The following is a 13830-nucleotide window of genomic DNA, read 5'->3' on the forward strand; positions in this document are numbered from 1 at the left end:
TCAAAAAGTACCTGCAGTATACTGAATAACAACCTCTCTGGGAACCAGGGACAAATGCATGACATTTGGGTGTCCATGTCTGAACTGTGATTCAGTAGATAGCCATAGCCTCGCTGCTTTATCAGTCCAAAATACCAAACTACTGCGTTAAACTCTAAATGTAGCACAGTTATCATATGTCCATGTGTTGTGGTTACTGACACTTAAGAAGAAAAGGTCTTGGTCATGTATGACATCATTTTTCCATTTGCTTTTATCAGGAGCTTCTGTCTGTGTAAGGGACTCAAGCTGAGGCCGCTGTCAGTGGTGTAGGCGCTGACATATGAAACAGACCCTTAGGGTTGGAGAACCAAACTTAAAGGAGACATATTATGCCCCATTTCCACAAATTAAAATAGTTCCCAGGTGTCTTAAAGACATGTCTGTGACATGTTTTGGTCAAAATACCCCAAGGATCAAACATCTCAGCTCTTTTCATCCTCTCAAAACAGCCCTGTTCAGAACGGCTGGTTTCAGTACCTGTCCCTTTAAATGCAAATGAACCACTGCTTGCCCCGCCCCTTCTACTGGTCCCAGGTAGGGGTGGGGTTATGCAAATTTGAAAACTAATTACATCATTGCCATACAACTGAGGGAACAGCTTGTAAAACCACATGGATTTCAACTTAGGGAGTCTGCAAATTGCATATTTTTTGGTCATTTCTTGCATTTTGGGGGCCAAAAGTCAAGACAAACACCCAAATATTAAAGAGCCTTCAAAATGACATTTGAATAATATGTCCCCTTTAAACCAGCTCACCTGAGCAGTAAAAGCTGTTTTTGTTCACCTACAGTATATCAACAAAAAACAACATGGTTGTCTGTATAAACCAAAATTGTTTTTCATCTTTAAGACTTGGGATCTGATCACAGTGTGTGAGCCTCACTCAGACTGAGGTGTGGTCAGGCCTTTACAGCTGCATCAACATGTTTTCACCTGATGCCCAAACACACCATGCCAAGCAACCAACTGGAAACAGGATCGACACGGGGCCACAAGGATCATATCAACATGATCTTGGTTCCAAAAACCTTTGATAATAATTGAAATGGTCCACAGTAGATTAGCAGCACACCCATAAAATGTGCAGCACGAGGAGGGCACAGATGATGGTGACCACAATATGAATAACTGATGATGATTTAGGAAAGATGGTTTAGTGGTTTAAAATAAAATGAATTAAACAGGAAAGGATCTGAAATGACATATAATCAACAAAGCTTAGGAACTCTTAATATGTTTGTAAAAATGGTTTTTGTACTTTGGCTAACTTAAATACTAACTCACCACTGGCTGACTGCATCTGATGTCATTACTTTGTGCAAACATCATCACCATCAGCAGCTCCCTCCAAACTTCAACATCTAATCTTTGATATAATTGCTAACATTCAACCAAATTGGCCATTTTCTAATACTGTTGTTATAAACAGATATTTGACTGGTGTTGGATATACACAAACATCATAAAGGTTTCAGTATGCTTGAAACAAAGTGCTTTTGATTATTTGAAAGCATCTGAAACCACTTTTCCAACAGTGGGATTACAATAGGGAGTGTTTTTGCAACTTTTCCAAATCACAGAATCATCGTGCCCACTAATATACAGCAATTAGTGGGTGTGTGGAGATATGACGAGCAGGCAGGTCACGTCTTGTGTTTACAGCCAAGTTCAACAGCACAAATGTTCTGCCATCATCTAAGTATGAATGTTATTTGAGATTATAAGATACAGTTCTTGGAGAGAGATCGGGATCAGTTGAAACACCTTTGTCATTACCCAAGGTCGGACGACACCTCATCGAGCCGGTTTCATTCTCTCCTCGACACATGGAATGACCTATGAAGACTTCATTGCGGTTTTTACAAAAACGCTATAAAATATAAAAAGCTGTACCTCCGAACTCGTACCCACTGTGTTCAGAGAAAAGTCACGATACATAATTACACTGATAATGACAAGGTATAGAATGAGAGTATGACGTGGGTATAAGGTGTGCCTGCTCCAGGGATCATCCAGTGCTGAGGCCGTTGACTGGAGGTGAGACCTAATCTGTGTGCCGAGTCTCTGCACCATCATTCACTGTCCAGCTCCTTGAGCTCTGATGACGGACTCTCTCTGGCTGGGAGGATGTCGTAGTGACACGGGATGTGGCTGTTCTTTGGTAGGTCGTATGGATCCTGGCCGAACTGTGCGGAGCCATCGCTGTCTCCAGTGAGAGGGATGGTGCTTAACGTTGGCTCTGAAATGAAGAGATAGTATAAATACTTTATGATTTAAACATTTGGGGACAATTTTATAGTTCAAATATAATTCTCCTCAGTGCGGAGACTGGTCCAGAACATGTTTAGTCAAGCTTAGCACGCCTGCTTGCCTCCAGAAACTGCTTTATGAACTAAATTTCACCTCATAAAGTTGGAACATGTTTGCAAACAGTTGCAAATTTTGACATTAAACGACAGAGACACTTATATTTTTAATCAGAGTCATGTGTGTGTAGTGTATTACCTCAGTTTTAGCTCTGGTTTCAATCAACTCCTGAGAGGAACATCTGACTCATCAGGAGCTGAATGCTCAGCAGAGCAAACTGCTAATTGTGTACAGTGTGGAGTAAGCAGTTCTCTTCCAATATTCTTTATGTTGAGATTAGTAAATATCATCTTATAGCGTGTGGTCAGTCAAAGATTAGAACTGTGTTGTTAGCAGTCAGGCTCTGTACTTCTCTGCATCAACCAGATATTGTAACAACTCCATAGATGTTTAGACAGTCCATCAGCTGACTGGTGTACCCAGCTGAGATGTCCTGCACTGACCTTTGTCAATAGGCCAGTATTGTTTTGTCTCTTTTGCTCAATGTCTGTCATGGCCAATCCCAACTGGCTGGTTAACAAATAGGCACTGGTGTCACATGTGTGTTTGATATGATGTAGTTTGCCAGTATGTTGCTGGTATAATGTTACAAGCAGGATGTAGTAGAAACCACCTCTTGTTATGTGTGTGTGTGTGTGTGTGTGTTAGCTTTCCAACATCAGCTGTGACTGCATGCCGTCTTCTTTGCTCTCTGTTTTTGTTTGGATTGATGCATAATTCAAAATGCTGTGCTAGGTAATGTTTCCTTTCCTCTTACCTTAGCTACACACCTACTTTGCTTTGCTAGTTTTTACACCGCTGTGTTTATAATGATCTCATGATAATGTTTGATGATGATCTTTTCATATTAAAAGATTTGCTTTGCTTCAGCAAGTGAGTCATCATTGTGCCATCATTGTGCATCCATTTGGGGGGTGTAGTTTCTGTGTCTGTATATGTTATGCTGCTGTAGCTTGCTTACTGTACCCTTTTGTCCCTCCTATAAAAATGAAGGTAGGGGCAGCGTTTAGCTCACTTGGTAGAGCTGCCGCCCCATGTTGAGGCTATAGTCCTCACTGCAGGTGGCCCCAGTTCGAATCCTGCGTCGAGCAGCCCTTTCCTGCATGTCATTCCCCTCTCTCTGCCTCCCCATTTCCTGTCTCACTCTCACTGCACTATCCAATTAAAGGCAAAAAAGCCCATAAAAATATACTTAAAAAAAAAAAAAAAAAATGAAGGTAATGGAAAAGTGAAGGTAATAGTAAGGTAATGCTTATTATTTATTCACGAGTTATACCCCTTTATAATTGGAGAAATGGAGCATTATTGTAAAGTGTGAAAGAACATGATGTCCTATGACGATGGCGCACAAAACTGCACAAGTCACTTTGGAACATGTATCTTATTTTTTATTTATAGATTGATTCATTTTATTGAACTGTTTTGATTTTTCATTCATTCATTCATTCATTTTCTATACCGCTTATCCTGCACTAGGGTCACGGGTGAGCTGGAGCCTATCTCAGCTGACTTTGGGCGAGATTGATTTTTTTTAACCTATATCTGTAGGAAATTTGCTCTTGGCGTTTTAAATTATTTAAATTATTTGTTTTTATTTCATGCTGTTATTTCATAGTTTGCAGCACTTTCTGTCGATTCTAATTTGTTTCTTGTTTTATGTTGTATATCTTGTTTTGATTGTTTGAATTGTGATGGATGTTTCGACTCTCGACTGTGAAACTAGTTTCCCCTTGGGTATCAATAAAGTAACCTGAACCTGTTGTTTGATGATGATTAGCATCCATCTGGGCAGAGTTTCTGAAGGAGTATGTGGTGAATGTGTTATGCTGCTGTTCTTGCTTACTGCTCCTTTTTATGCCTCCTATAAAACACTGAGAACAAAGCCCATGCAAAGGGAAGTAAAGCGCCTCACCAACTTCATAGACGTTGCGGTTGTTGGCGGGGTTGCTGTTGCTGATCTCAGTGTACGGTGAGTCCCGTCTGGCCGGTGACTTCATTTCCACGTAGCCACACTCTGTGTTTCTGGCTGTGAGCAGCGGCGGGTCCTTTATCGTGGCGTATGGGTTTTCAGAGCTGTTGAGGGAACAGGAACTGGCGTGATAGGGAGTACCCTTCACCAGATCTGGATGATAAGAGACACAGGAGCCAGTGAGAAGTGAATACCAGTATAACTGTCATTTTCAGCAGTAATTGGTGTAAATCCAAAAAGTAGCCTACCTCTTAACGATTTGCCCATGTATCTCCTATCAATTCCGTATGCTCCTGGTATGAAGAAGAAATGGAAAATCAAATGGTGGAAATAATGTGAGGGATTATTAGTGTTGCTCAAATCATCATTTAGTAAGAGCTGCAGTTGCAATAGAGAAACGCCTTTTGTTCAGTAACTACATATCTCCACTAACTGTTCACAGTAGAGGGGCAGAATGTCTTTTTAACAATCCACTAAACACACAGTGATGACACATAGGCTATAGTGAGACAGAGGCTCTGAGTCATTTAAAGCCAACATCGATGCAGCATCGATACGTGAGTCCACAGCACTCTCCAACATCCTCCATGACTCACCCAGCTCATTGAAGCAGTCCCCTTGTTTCCAGTCTGCAGGCAGGGTGCCGGTGTGGTCAGGCAGAGGAGCCCCCTTCCTCTGACCCACGTTCTTCAAGTTCACAAACAGCTGGTTGTTCTTCTGCAAATACAGCATCACATAGAGTTAAAGGGACAAACATCAAACCTAGGTACCACTCAAAAATAAGGCTACCCTTATGAAGGATTTGTAAATGGTTGGTTACTTTATACATGATAAATATACAATTAAAAACAAGTTATAACACTGTGATTACAACTTGGTCACTGTCTGGAAAAATGAAGGTAATGCTTACTATTTATTCATGAGTTTTACCACTTTATAATTGGTGAAATGGAGCCTTATTGCAAAGTGTGAAAGAACACAACAGTGGGCTCCCTAATTGGAAAACAGTAGGTCACTGTTGCTCTTGTAACAGTTGTTAATAAGCAAATTAATAAATTGGATGTGAATACAATTGTTACCTTTATTTTTTTAGACACTGTGTTTTTAGGCATTGCTTTTTTTTTTTTTTTTTTTTAAAGTATATTTTTTGGCCTTTTTGCCTTTATTTGATAGCACAGTGAGATAGACAGGAAAGGGGGAGGCAGAGAGAGGGGGAATGACATGCAGGAAAGGTCTGCCCGACGCAGGGTTCGAACCGAGGACGCCTGCGTTGAGGACTGTAGCCTCTACATGGGGCGGCCGCCTTAACCACTGCACCATGCACTGCCCCAATTATGAAATAATTTTTGAGTCGCATCGTATCGTGAACAGGAGAGAATCGTATCGACAGGAGCTTCAGTGTATCGTTAATGTATCGCATCGGTGGCAGCGTATCAAGATGCATATCGAACCGGCCTCAGTGGTGGAGATATACAACCCTAACGTGAACCCATACGTTGCTGTACAAACCTCTTTTAAAGGTCCAGTGTGTAAAATGGGGGGAAAACGGTGACATCTAGTGTTCAGATTCTAGATTGCAGCATTCACTTGTTCGCTCGCACGAGTTATTTTATAGCGATTATACCCTTATACAAATATATTCATGGGTAGTATATTCAGATTTTGCCAATAAACCTTGACAATTTTTACACACTGGACCTTTAATTGACAGGATAATGAGAGACTCGGAGAATGACACGCAGTACAGATCGGCATAGTCGGGAATCGATCCCTGCATTAGGAATTGCCAACATTCCCACGTAGCACCCCAGGGTGGTGTTAACTTTAAGTGGTACAGAATATTCATTATTTGCAGACAGACCCTCTTCATAATGAGCTCTCACTCCCATACCTTTCCATAGGGGCCGTTGTTCATTCTTGGGGGGCTGATGCACTGAGTCAGAGTGTGGTAGCTGGGGTTGGAGAAGTAGCTGCTGGGGTGGGGCTCACATGGTGGAGGGTGAGCATCTGAAAAACATCAAGGTGAGAAGATCTGAGCACGATGATTAAGTTCCTAACTTACAGGATATCATTACTATTGTATATTTATTTATTATTCTACAAAGAAAATCACATTGTGTAACAGGATGTCCCGCTGTGAGCTACCTGTGATGGTGTAATCTGCGGTGACCCTCATGGCAGGAGTGTAGGTCACGGCCGGCATGGTCTGCTCTTTGCCCTTCTGCTTGTTCCTGTAGATGATGAGGAGGAGGAGGAGGAAGAGCACCAGCAGCACCAGGACAATGATTCCTGCGATGGCTCCGATCTGGTACGTGTCCACCGGCAAGGCTGCACTGGTCAGACTGTTGAGACTGCCCACCACCACCACACCAGCTGTAGAGGAGGAGGAGGAGGAGGAAGGGTCAGACAGGGAGTCAGAGGCTGTTTACTTTGAATGAACATTTAAATCATAAATATAAAAAAAATAATAATATGAGAATGAGAAGTTTGATAAAGACTGGTCAAGTAATCTTCATAAAGTAAATTGATCTGCTGTATTAAAATATACTTTATTCCCTGATGACCGGAAAAATGTAGATTTTTAATTTTAAATCTTTCATGTCTCTGATTGTGACTTTTTTTTTATTTGAGTATTTCTTTTTTTTATGCTCATATGTTTTCTCTATTATTAACTTTTTATTTGAAATTAAAATGCAACAGATCTATTCCAATTCCACCTTTTATATGGAACATTTTAACCACAGATATACCTACAAGAAGAAAATCTTGCCACCTGGTTGGTGCTATTAAATACTGCTCTATACCTTTCTAGGCTGATATTTTGTCATCTTCAAACCAGTAACTAAGACTTTTTTAACATAAATGCCCAGTGGTACAGCTTGAAGTTTGGACATGCTAATCCCCCAGCTTTCTTATTGCACTGAAGTACAGACCACTTTATATTGGGAGGTATGCCATTCCAGACATAGCATCGTTTGTTTTCTTTCTGTTTATCACCCCTCAGAGTATCTTAATGATGATGATGATGATGATAAACCCTCACCTTGGTCACAGCGGGCTCCCTTCCAGCCTGGGTTACAGTAACATGTTCCGGTCATGTGATCACAGGTGGAGTTATTCAGACAGTCACACACCTGTCGGCAGCCGTAACCGTAGGTACCTGGAGGACACTCTGGGAGAGAAAATGTGATGTTATAAATCAGTGGATGTTGAGAAGCATCTGAAGCAAAGGAAAAAAAATGTACCTAACAAAGACTTATGGAAACAGTTGATGATGCTGAGTGGAATTGGAGAGTCAGTATGAAAATGAATGGATGCAACTGTAAAACTGTCTTAAAGGGATAGCTCTGAGATACTAATGGAACGTTACGAAACGAAGCCGTTTTCGAGGTAAATACAGAGTCTGCTTGCTGAAAAACTGTCCCTGAAGGCAACGCGCATCAGCGGTTTGCATGAATTTACCTCTAAAACAACTCTGTCTGGTAACGTTCTGTTATTATCTCATAGCGTGGTGAATGTGCAGGTCACAACTTGTCCACCAGAACTTTTTTAGTTGTTGGATTGTGTATTTGATGAGTTTGATGAGGGAAACCAAGAAATTCCATTAGCTGTAGCTTAGCTCTGAGCAGCTAGCCGATCTGCTCTGCCGTTCTAAAAATAGCTTACACCGACAAATAATGGTAATGAACCTACTGCTATAGGGATTATGGCAATGGGCCAATTTGCCAAAATGTTGAACTATCCCTTTAACCTCTTGTGGGCTCCAGAATGTGGAGATAGCAAAACTATCTGATCCCAACCAGTATACTAAAACAAGCCCTCTTGACACCAATTAGCAGTCTGGCTCACCCGAGTAGATAAAGCATGATTAAAAAAAATCTAATTGAGAAATAATAAAATAAAGAAAAGAACACCAGGCGGCCTGGTGACCTCTGTGGGACGGTGGAACGTACTCTGCTCACAGTGACGTCCCATGAAGCCGGTGCGACAGGTGCACTGTCCAGAGATGTGGTCACAGTCTGCTCCGTTCCGGCACTGGCAGGTCTGAGAACAGTCCTTCCCATAGAAACCCAGAGGACAGCCTGCAAGGAAGACACCACACCGTCACACCTCACGTCACAGTCTCACCATGCTGTCTTTCTGAAATGCACAATGAAGGTTGTGTTGTCTTGAAGGCAACCTTTTATCATATAGAGCAGCAGAGCTCAGTGCCTGGGGGTGCATGGATTTACAAAATATTTCATCTAGAAACACCAAAGAGTTCAGGAAGTCCTCTGGACACTCACAGCCTCCTTCCTTTTCTGATAGGAGCTACTGTTTTGTTACAATAAGACTAAATGTAAGACCAGCGCTGAGGCGGAAAATTGCCATTTTCCTCAATGTTCCTGTCTGCCTCAGCCTGGGGTGCATCTATCGCTGCGGAAACCCCCTCAAATTGTCGTGGCAACCTCTGAGCCTCAGGTCAGTTCAATAATCAGAGACTCCTCTGATATCTCTGCAGTTAATCTACTGCTGAGCCCATCTCCCATACATTTATATGAAGTCTCTATGAAACACAACCACACATGAGTTTCATTTACAGTTGTACGCAACAGTCTGAAGTGAGAACAAGTGAGAAAAGCAAAGTGTGAGTGTGTGTTTGTGCGACTGACGCTGTGTGCAGTAGAGGCCGGTCCATCCCGGGGTGCACTTGCACTCCCCATCATAGGCGCTGCAATAGGCTCCGTTGTGACAGTTACATGTGTGGATGCAGTTGGGTCCCCACTGACCAGGTGGACACTCTGCAGCACAGACAACACAGACAACATGTTAGAGCTTGCAATCAGATTGAAACATAATATCCTCTCTCAAACATTATAAATAAAGCATCATTGTGTTATTTATGAGTGTGTGAACGCACGCTGGGAGCAGTCGCTGCCGATCCAGCCTGGATAGCACTGACAGGAGCCGTCGATGGGGTTACAGGTGGCGTTGTTGGTGCAGCTGCAGCTCCATGCACAGTTCTTCCCAAAGCGGCCGCTGGGACACACTGTAAAACAAAGTGTGTTTGTTTAAAGTGTTGGTGAGACTTAAACTACATAGCTTAACTACAATTTGCTGTAACTTGCTGGTTATTGCTGGTTACTGGTTACATTCATATTTTGTGCTGCGTTAAGTATTTCAACTACTCTTTGGGTATTTTTTTGTAGTTTGACTACTCAATTTACAAACTACAATTTCGTCCAATAACATGAAATAATTTTTATTAAAAAATAAAAGACCTATATAATATAAATTTTATTTTACCATTATTGTGTTCCAGAACTGTCTTTGAAAAAAGGCACGAATCATGTCATGACATCCAATAAGAGGCATATGTCGACATCTTTGTATTTTTTATTATATTTTTTGTTGACTGATTTACATTTCTGATTTACAAGTGGGTATCATCAAACTCATCAAATACACAATCCAACAACACCAAAACGCTCTTGTGGACCCGTTATTATCTCATAGCGTGGTGAATGTGCAGGTCACAACTTGTCCACCAGAGCGTTTTGGAGTTGTTGGATTGTGTATTTGATGAGTTTGATGAGGGAAACCAAGAAATCCCATTAGCCTCCGTAGCGTAGTTCTGAGCAGCTCGCGGCTCTGCTCCGCCGTTCTAAAAATAGCTTGCACCGACAATTAAAGGTAACAAACCTACTCCTATAAGACTATAGGGATTATGGGAATGGGCCAATTTGCCAAAAATGTTGAACTATTCCTTTAACACTGAGTTAAATGAGTATAAGTAGTTGCTACAGCTATTTTTTTTAGCTGTAGTTTTACAAACTATACATTTCTCCATGGGTAGAAATGTAGTTTCTTCAAACTACAGCCAGGCTGAACTACATGTAGTTTTACAAGTTATAAAAGTAGCTTCCCCAACACTGTTTGTCTATCGTTCATGTTGAGCTGGGAGTTTTCCCATGAATCTGATCTCACATGTCATCCACGGCTGCTGATGAGCTTCACACATTCATATTTAGAGCAGGCTTTTTTCTCTGAGTGTCATAACAAGAGTTTCTTGGAACAGCACTTCTAGGACTACAACCAGCAGGACCCACGTGGGCCGACCCCCGAGGCGCTTGTAACACAAGGCGCTGTGGTGCTCACCCTCGTTACACAGCGTCCCCTTGAAGCCCGGCAGACAGTCACACTGTCCCGTGATGTGGTGGCATGGTCCGTTGCTGTGGACGCACTGTGGACAGGTCTGGCTGCAGCGGTGGCCGAAGTAACCAGGAGAGCAGACTGCAGCAGAACCAGAAGAGACTTTGTTTAACCTGGATTTCTGATTCTCTACAGTACAATTGGTTGATTGTTGACTCTAATTTGCTTGTAGATGTGAACATGGGTGTGTGAAGTTGTTAATTTCTATATGTGGGCCTGTGTGTACTGTCCAGGGTGTATACCCTCTCCCAATAGGACCCCTGATTGGTATGTTAAATGGATGGCAAGTACAGCAAGAGGTGGATCTATAAACTCTAATGTCTACTCTGCTCTGCTGTTCATCTATGTTTCTTCTTCATAAGGTTTGTATACGTCTTATGTCTCCAGATGTCAACTCTTTTCTCTAATTTGAAAAATGGACAAAATGAAATGTAGTTCAAAGTTCTAATAAACTCCTCCATCCTTATAGTGGGGTATTAGCAGTGTGGTGCTGATGCAGGACTTACTCCTCTGGCAGGTGGTGCCTCTGTATCCTGGAGCACACTCACACGTTCCTTCATCCGGAGAGCAGGAGGCTCCGTTCTTACAGTTACAGGGGACGGAGCAGTTCGGGCCCCAGCGGCCCTCCGCACACACACTGTCACAGTGGATACCTACACCCATACACACACAAGTGATGTTTTTAAAACACATTTTGTATAGTAAAAACTGACTTCAGCAACAGTCACATCACAGATGAAACTCATGTCTATAAATAAAAAAGAACGAACAATATTGAATATTTATCAGGCTGAGAGTCATATATTAGGACAAGGCTTCACTTTATAAGTGACGGAAAAAAACCTCAACATTCAAGTAAAGTTGATTGGAGTAGTGAATTTAACCTAACCTTAAAGTATTTCCAGTTTGTACTAGACACAACTTCCCAATTCTTATGTGAGAAAGACATGTTAAACAAATTATGATATATACTGTATATATATATATATAATATGAATCAGAGGAGTTTTACAGAGTGAAAGAAACTTTAAACCCTGTGCTTTTTGTGACTGAACAGACAAAAACAACTTAATATTATTGATGCCATTAAATAATTAGAAGGGATCCCTTCACTATTAGATTATTATCATATTATGTTTAACACATGCTATTGCAATGCCAAATTCAGTGAAAAAAAGAGTCTCACCAGTCCATCCAGCCAGACAGCGGCAGTGACCAGTGGAGGGGTGACATCCATCAGCGTGACTGCAGTCACAACGCTCTTTACACTCCAGACCATATGTGCCGTCCTGAGGAGGATCAGAGCTGCTTTAGTCTTTGATGCCAGTTGATGTCAAAACTACTACAACAACTACAAATGTGATTTGCAGTGTAAAAACTGCAGCTGAGTATGATATTATTAGAAAAGTGTTGTTAGTGGTATTCTTATGTTTGGAATTCCTAACATTTGTAGAACTATACTAGCATGTATCCATTATAAATACCCTGTGCGGTAACACTTTACTTGAATAGGTATTCATAAGATTGACATAACACAGTCATAACCATGACATAACAGCTGTCATAAACATCAATGAATACATAAGACAGCTGTCGTTATGTCATTTGGTAAGTTATGTCACTTTTAATGCAAAGTTGACATTGTTTGAAATGTCCTTGTTATGAGAACTTGACATAAAGACAATTTAAACTGTCATAGCAGACCTAACTGCCAAACTTTAAAAATTATGTCAAGTTCTCATAACAAGGACATCTCAAACAATGTCAACTTTGCATCAAAAGTGACATAACTTACCGAATGACACTTAACGACAGCTGTCATATGTATTCATTGATGTTTATGACAGCTGTTATGTCATGGTTATGACAGTGTTATGTCAATCTTATGAATACCTATTCAAGTAAAGTGTTACCCTGCAAACTCTTAATGCTATATATCACAAACATGCTATAATAAGAGCATCTGTTAATACAAATAAGTCTTTTTTTCTTTCTTTTTCTTAGTGGACTACAGTTGTGTGTGAGTCTGTGATTTCCTCACTGCCCCTGAGCACAGCCATACTGGGCACTAGAAAGATGAAACAAACACAAAACAAGTAAACACTCCTGGGAGGGTCCATGTTCTCTCACCTGACAGTGCAGCTCACACTTCTCCCCCCTCCACCCCGGGGAACAGGTGCAGTGTCCGTCCAGAGCGTTACACGAGCCCCCGTTCCCACACATACAGGTGAGGTTACAGCTCAGACCCCAGGTGCCGCTGGGGCAGTTGATGGAGCAGTCCACCCCATGCCACCCTGATGACACAACATCAGATCCAATATACAATCAGCGCACAGTAGCTGCACATTAAATACAACACAATTATCTAATAATGTGAACAATGAGAGTCATCAGGTGAGAAAATATCATGTGTTTCATAACAAAGTCTTTGCAATAGAGAACGTACAACATGGTGTCCTACAGATAATAATATAACTAGGCTTGTTCTACTTAACCATGGTCATGTCTTATAAAAAGAGGCTTTTTCAAAATCCAAATTATAGAAAAGTAGATGACTATTAGTTTTTCTACAGTATATTAATACCAAGTACATAAGTTCACCTTTGTTGTGTTTTTGTTGTTGTTAATGTTGTTGCTACTGTTTTTTATTTTGTTTTTGTTGCTGTTGTTTTTTGTCCTTCCCTTTTGGTTTAATTTTGCATGGATTTGTATCAATGTTTGGGATTTTTGTGAAATAAAATATATTAAAAAAATACTGTGAAAGCATGACAGTGATCACTACACAAGGAACCAAGGAAACTATGGGCCATTAATTAAAAATAAGGTGAAAAATAGTATAGAGTCATTGAAGTTAAAGGTTCATATCAAATTTATCTAAAATGAATTGTTACTGTATCTATATTATAATGTATCTATCATTCCTACTCAGCTCACCTGGTTTACAGGAGCAGGATCCATCCACAGTCGAACACTGAGCTTGGTTCTTACAGCTACACCTGGACGAGCAGTTGACGCCGTGTGTCCCTGCTGGACAGGGGATGGTACAGTTGGGACCCTGAGGAGGAGGACAGATAAACACTGATGATTAAACATAACTGAACTGATTCGATCCATAAGTGCATCACAACTCTTCCCACCTCTCCGCTTCTTGTCTAGTTGTCACATCATGAGACATTTAATCTGTGTTCTGTGAAGAGCAGATGTGTGACATCCCTGATTTATCTCCATCAGTGCAGTCCAGGCCGATGTTGCCAGCTTT

The 13830-nt window shown here is 41.2% G+C and overlaps 1 protein-coding gene across 1 annotated transcript in view; it reads right to left on the reverse strand.

Moving 5' to 3' along the window:
* Nucleotides 1-1523: 1523 nt before the first annotated feature.
* The window catches only part of megf10 (multiple EGF-like-domains 10), a 60791-nt gene continuing 48484 nt past the window's right edge, over nucleotides 1524-13830 (reverse strand). The window contains exons 11-25 of the mRNA XM_085794163.1: nucleotides 13506-13626; nucleotides 12702-12865; nucleotides 11758-11860; nucleotides 11078-11224; nucleotides 10518-10652; nucleotides 9280-9408; nucleotides 9032-9160; nucleotides 8333-8461; nucleotides 7423-7551; nucleotides 6525-6752; nucleotides 6271-6386; nucleotides 4976-5096; nucleotides 4628-4672; nucleotides 4323-4532; nucleotides 1524-2282 (exon numbers count right to left, since the gene is read on the reverse strand). Coding sequence (XP_085650289.1) covers nucleotides 2116-2282; nucleotides 4323-4532; nucleotides 4628-4672; nucleotides 4976-5096; nucleotides 6271-6386; nucleotides 6525-6752; nucleotides 7423-7551; nucleotides 8333-8461; nucleotides 9032-9160; nucleotides 9280-9408; nucleotides 10518-10652; nucleotides 11078-11224; nucleotides 11758-11860; nucleotides 12702-12865; nucleotides 13506-13626 — 2073 coding nt within the window. The 3' untranslated portion in view covers nucleotides 1524-2115. The remainder of the gene's footprint in view (nucleotides 2283-4322; nucleotides 4533-4627; nucleotides 4673-4975; nucleotides 5097-6270; nucleotides 6387-6524; nucleotides 6753-7422; nucleotides 7552-8332; nucleotides 8462-9031; nucleotides 9161-9279; nucleotides 9409-10517; nucleotides 10653-11077; nucleotides 11225-11757; nucleotides 11861-12701; nucleotides 12866-13505; nucleotides 13627-13830) is intronic.

This window comes from Trachurus japonicus, chromosome 12, assembly GCF_045865225.1.
Source record: "Trachurus japonicus isolate A0001 chromosome 12, Traja_1.0".
Lineage (NCBI taxonomy): Eukaryota > Metazoa > Chordata > Actinopteri > Carangiformes > Carangidae > Trachurus > Trachurus japonicus.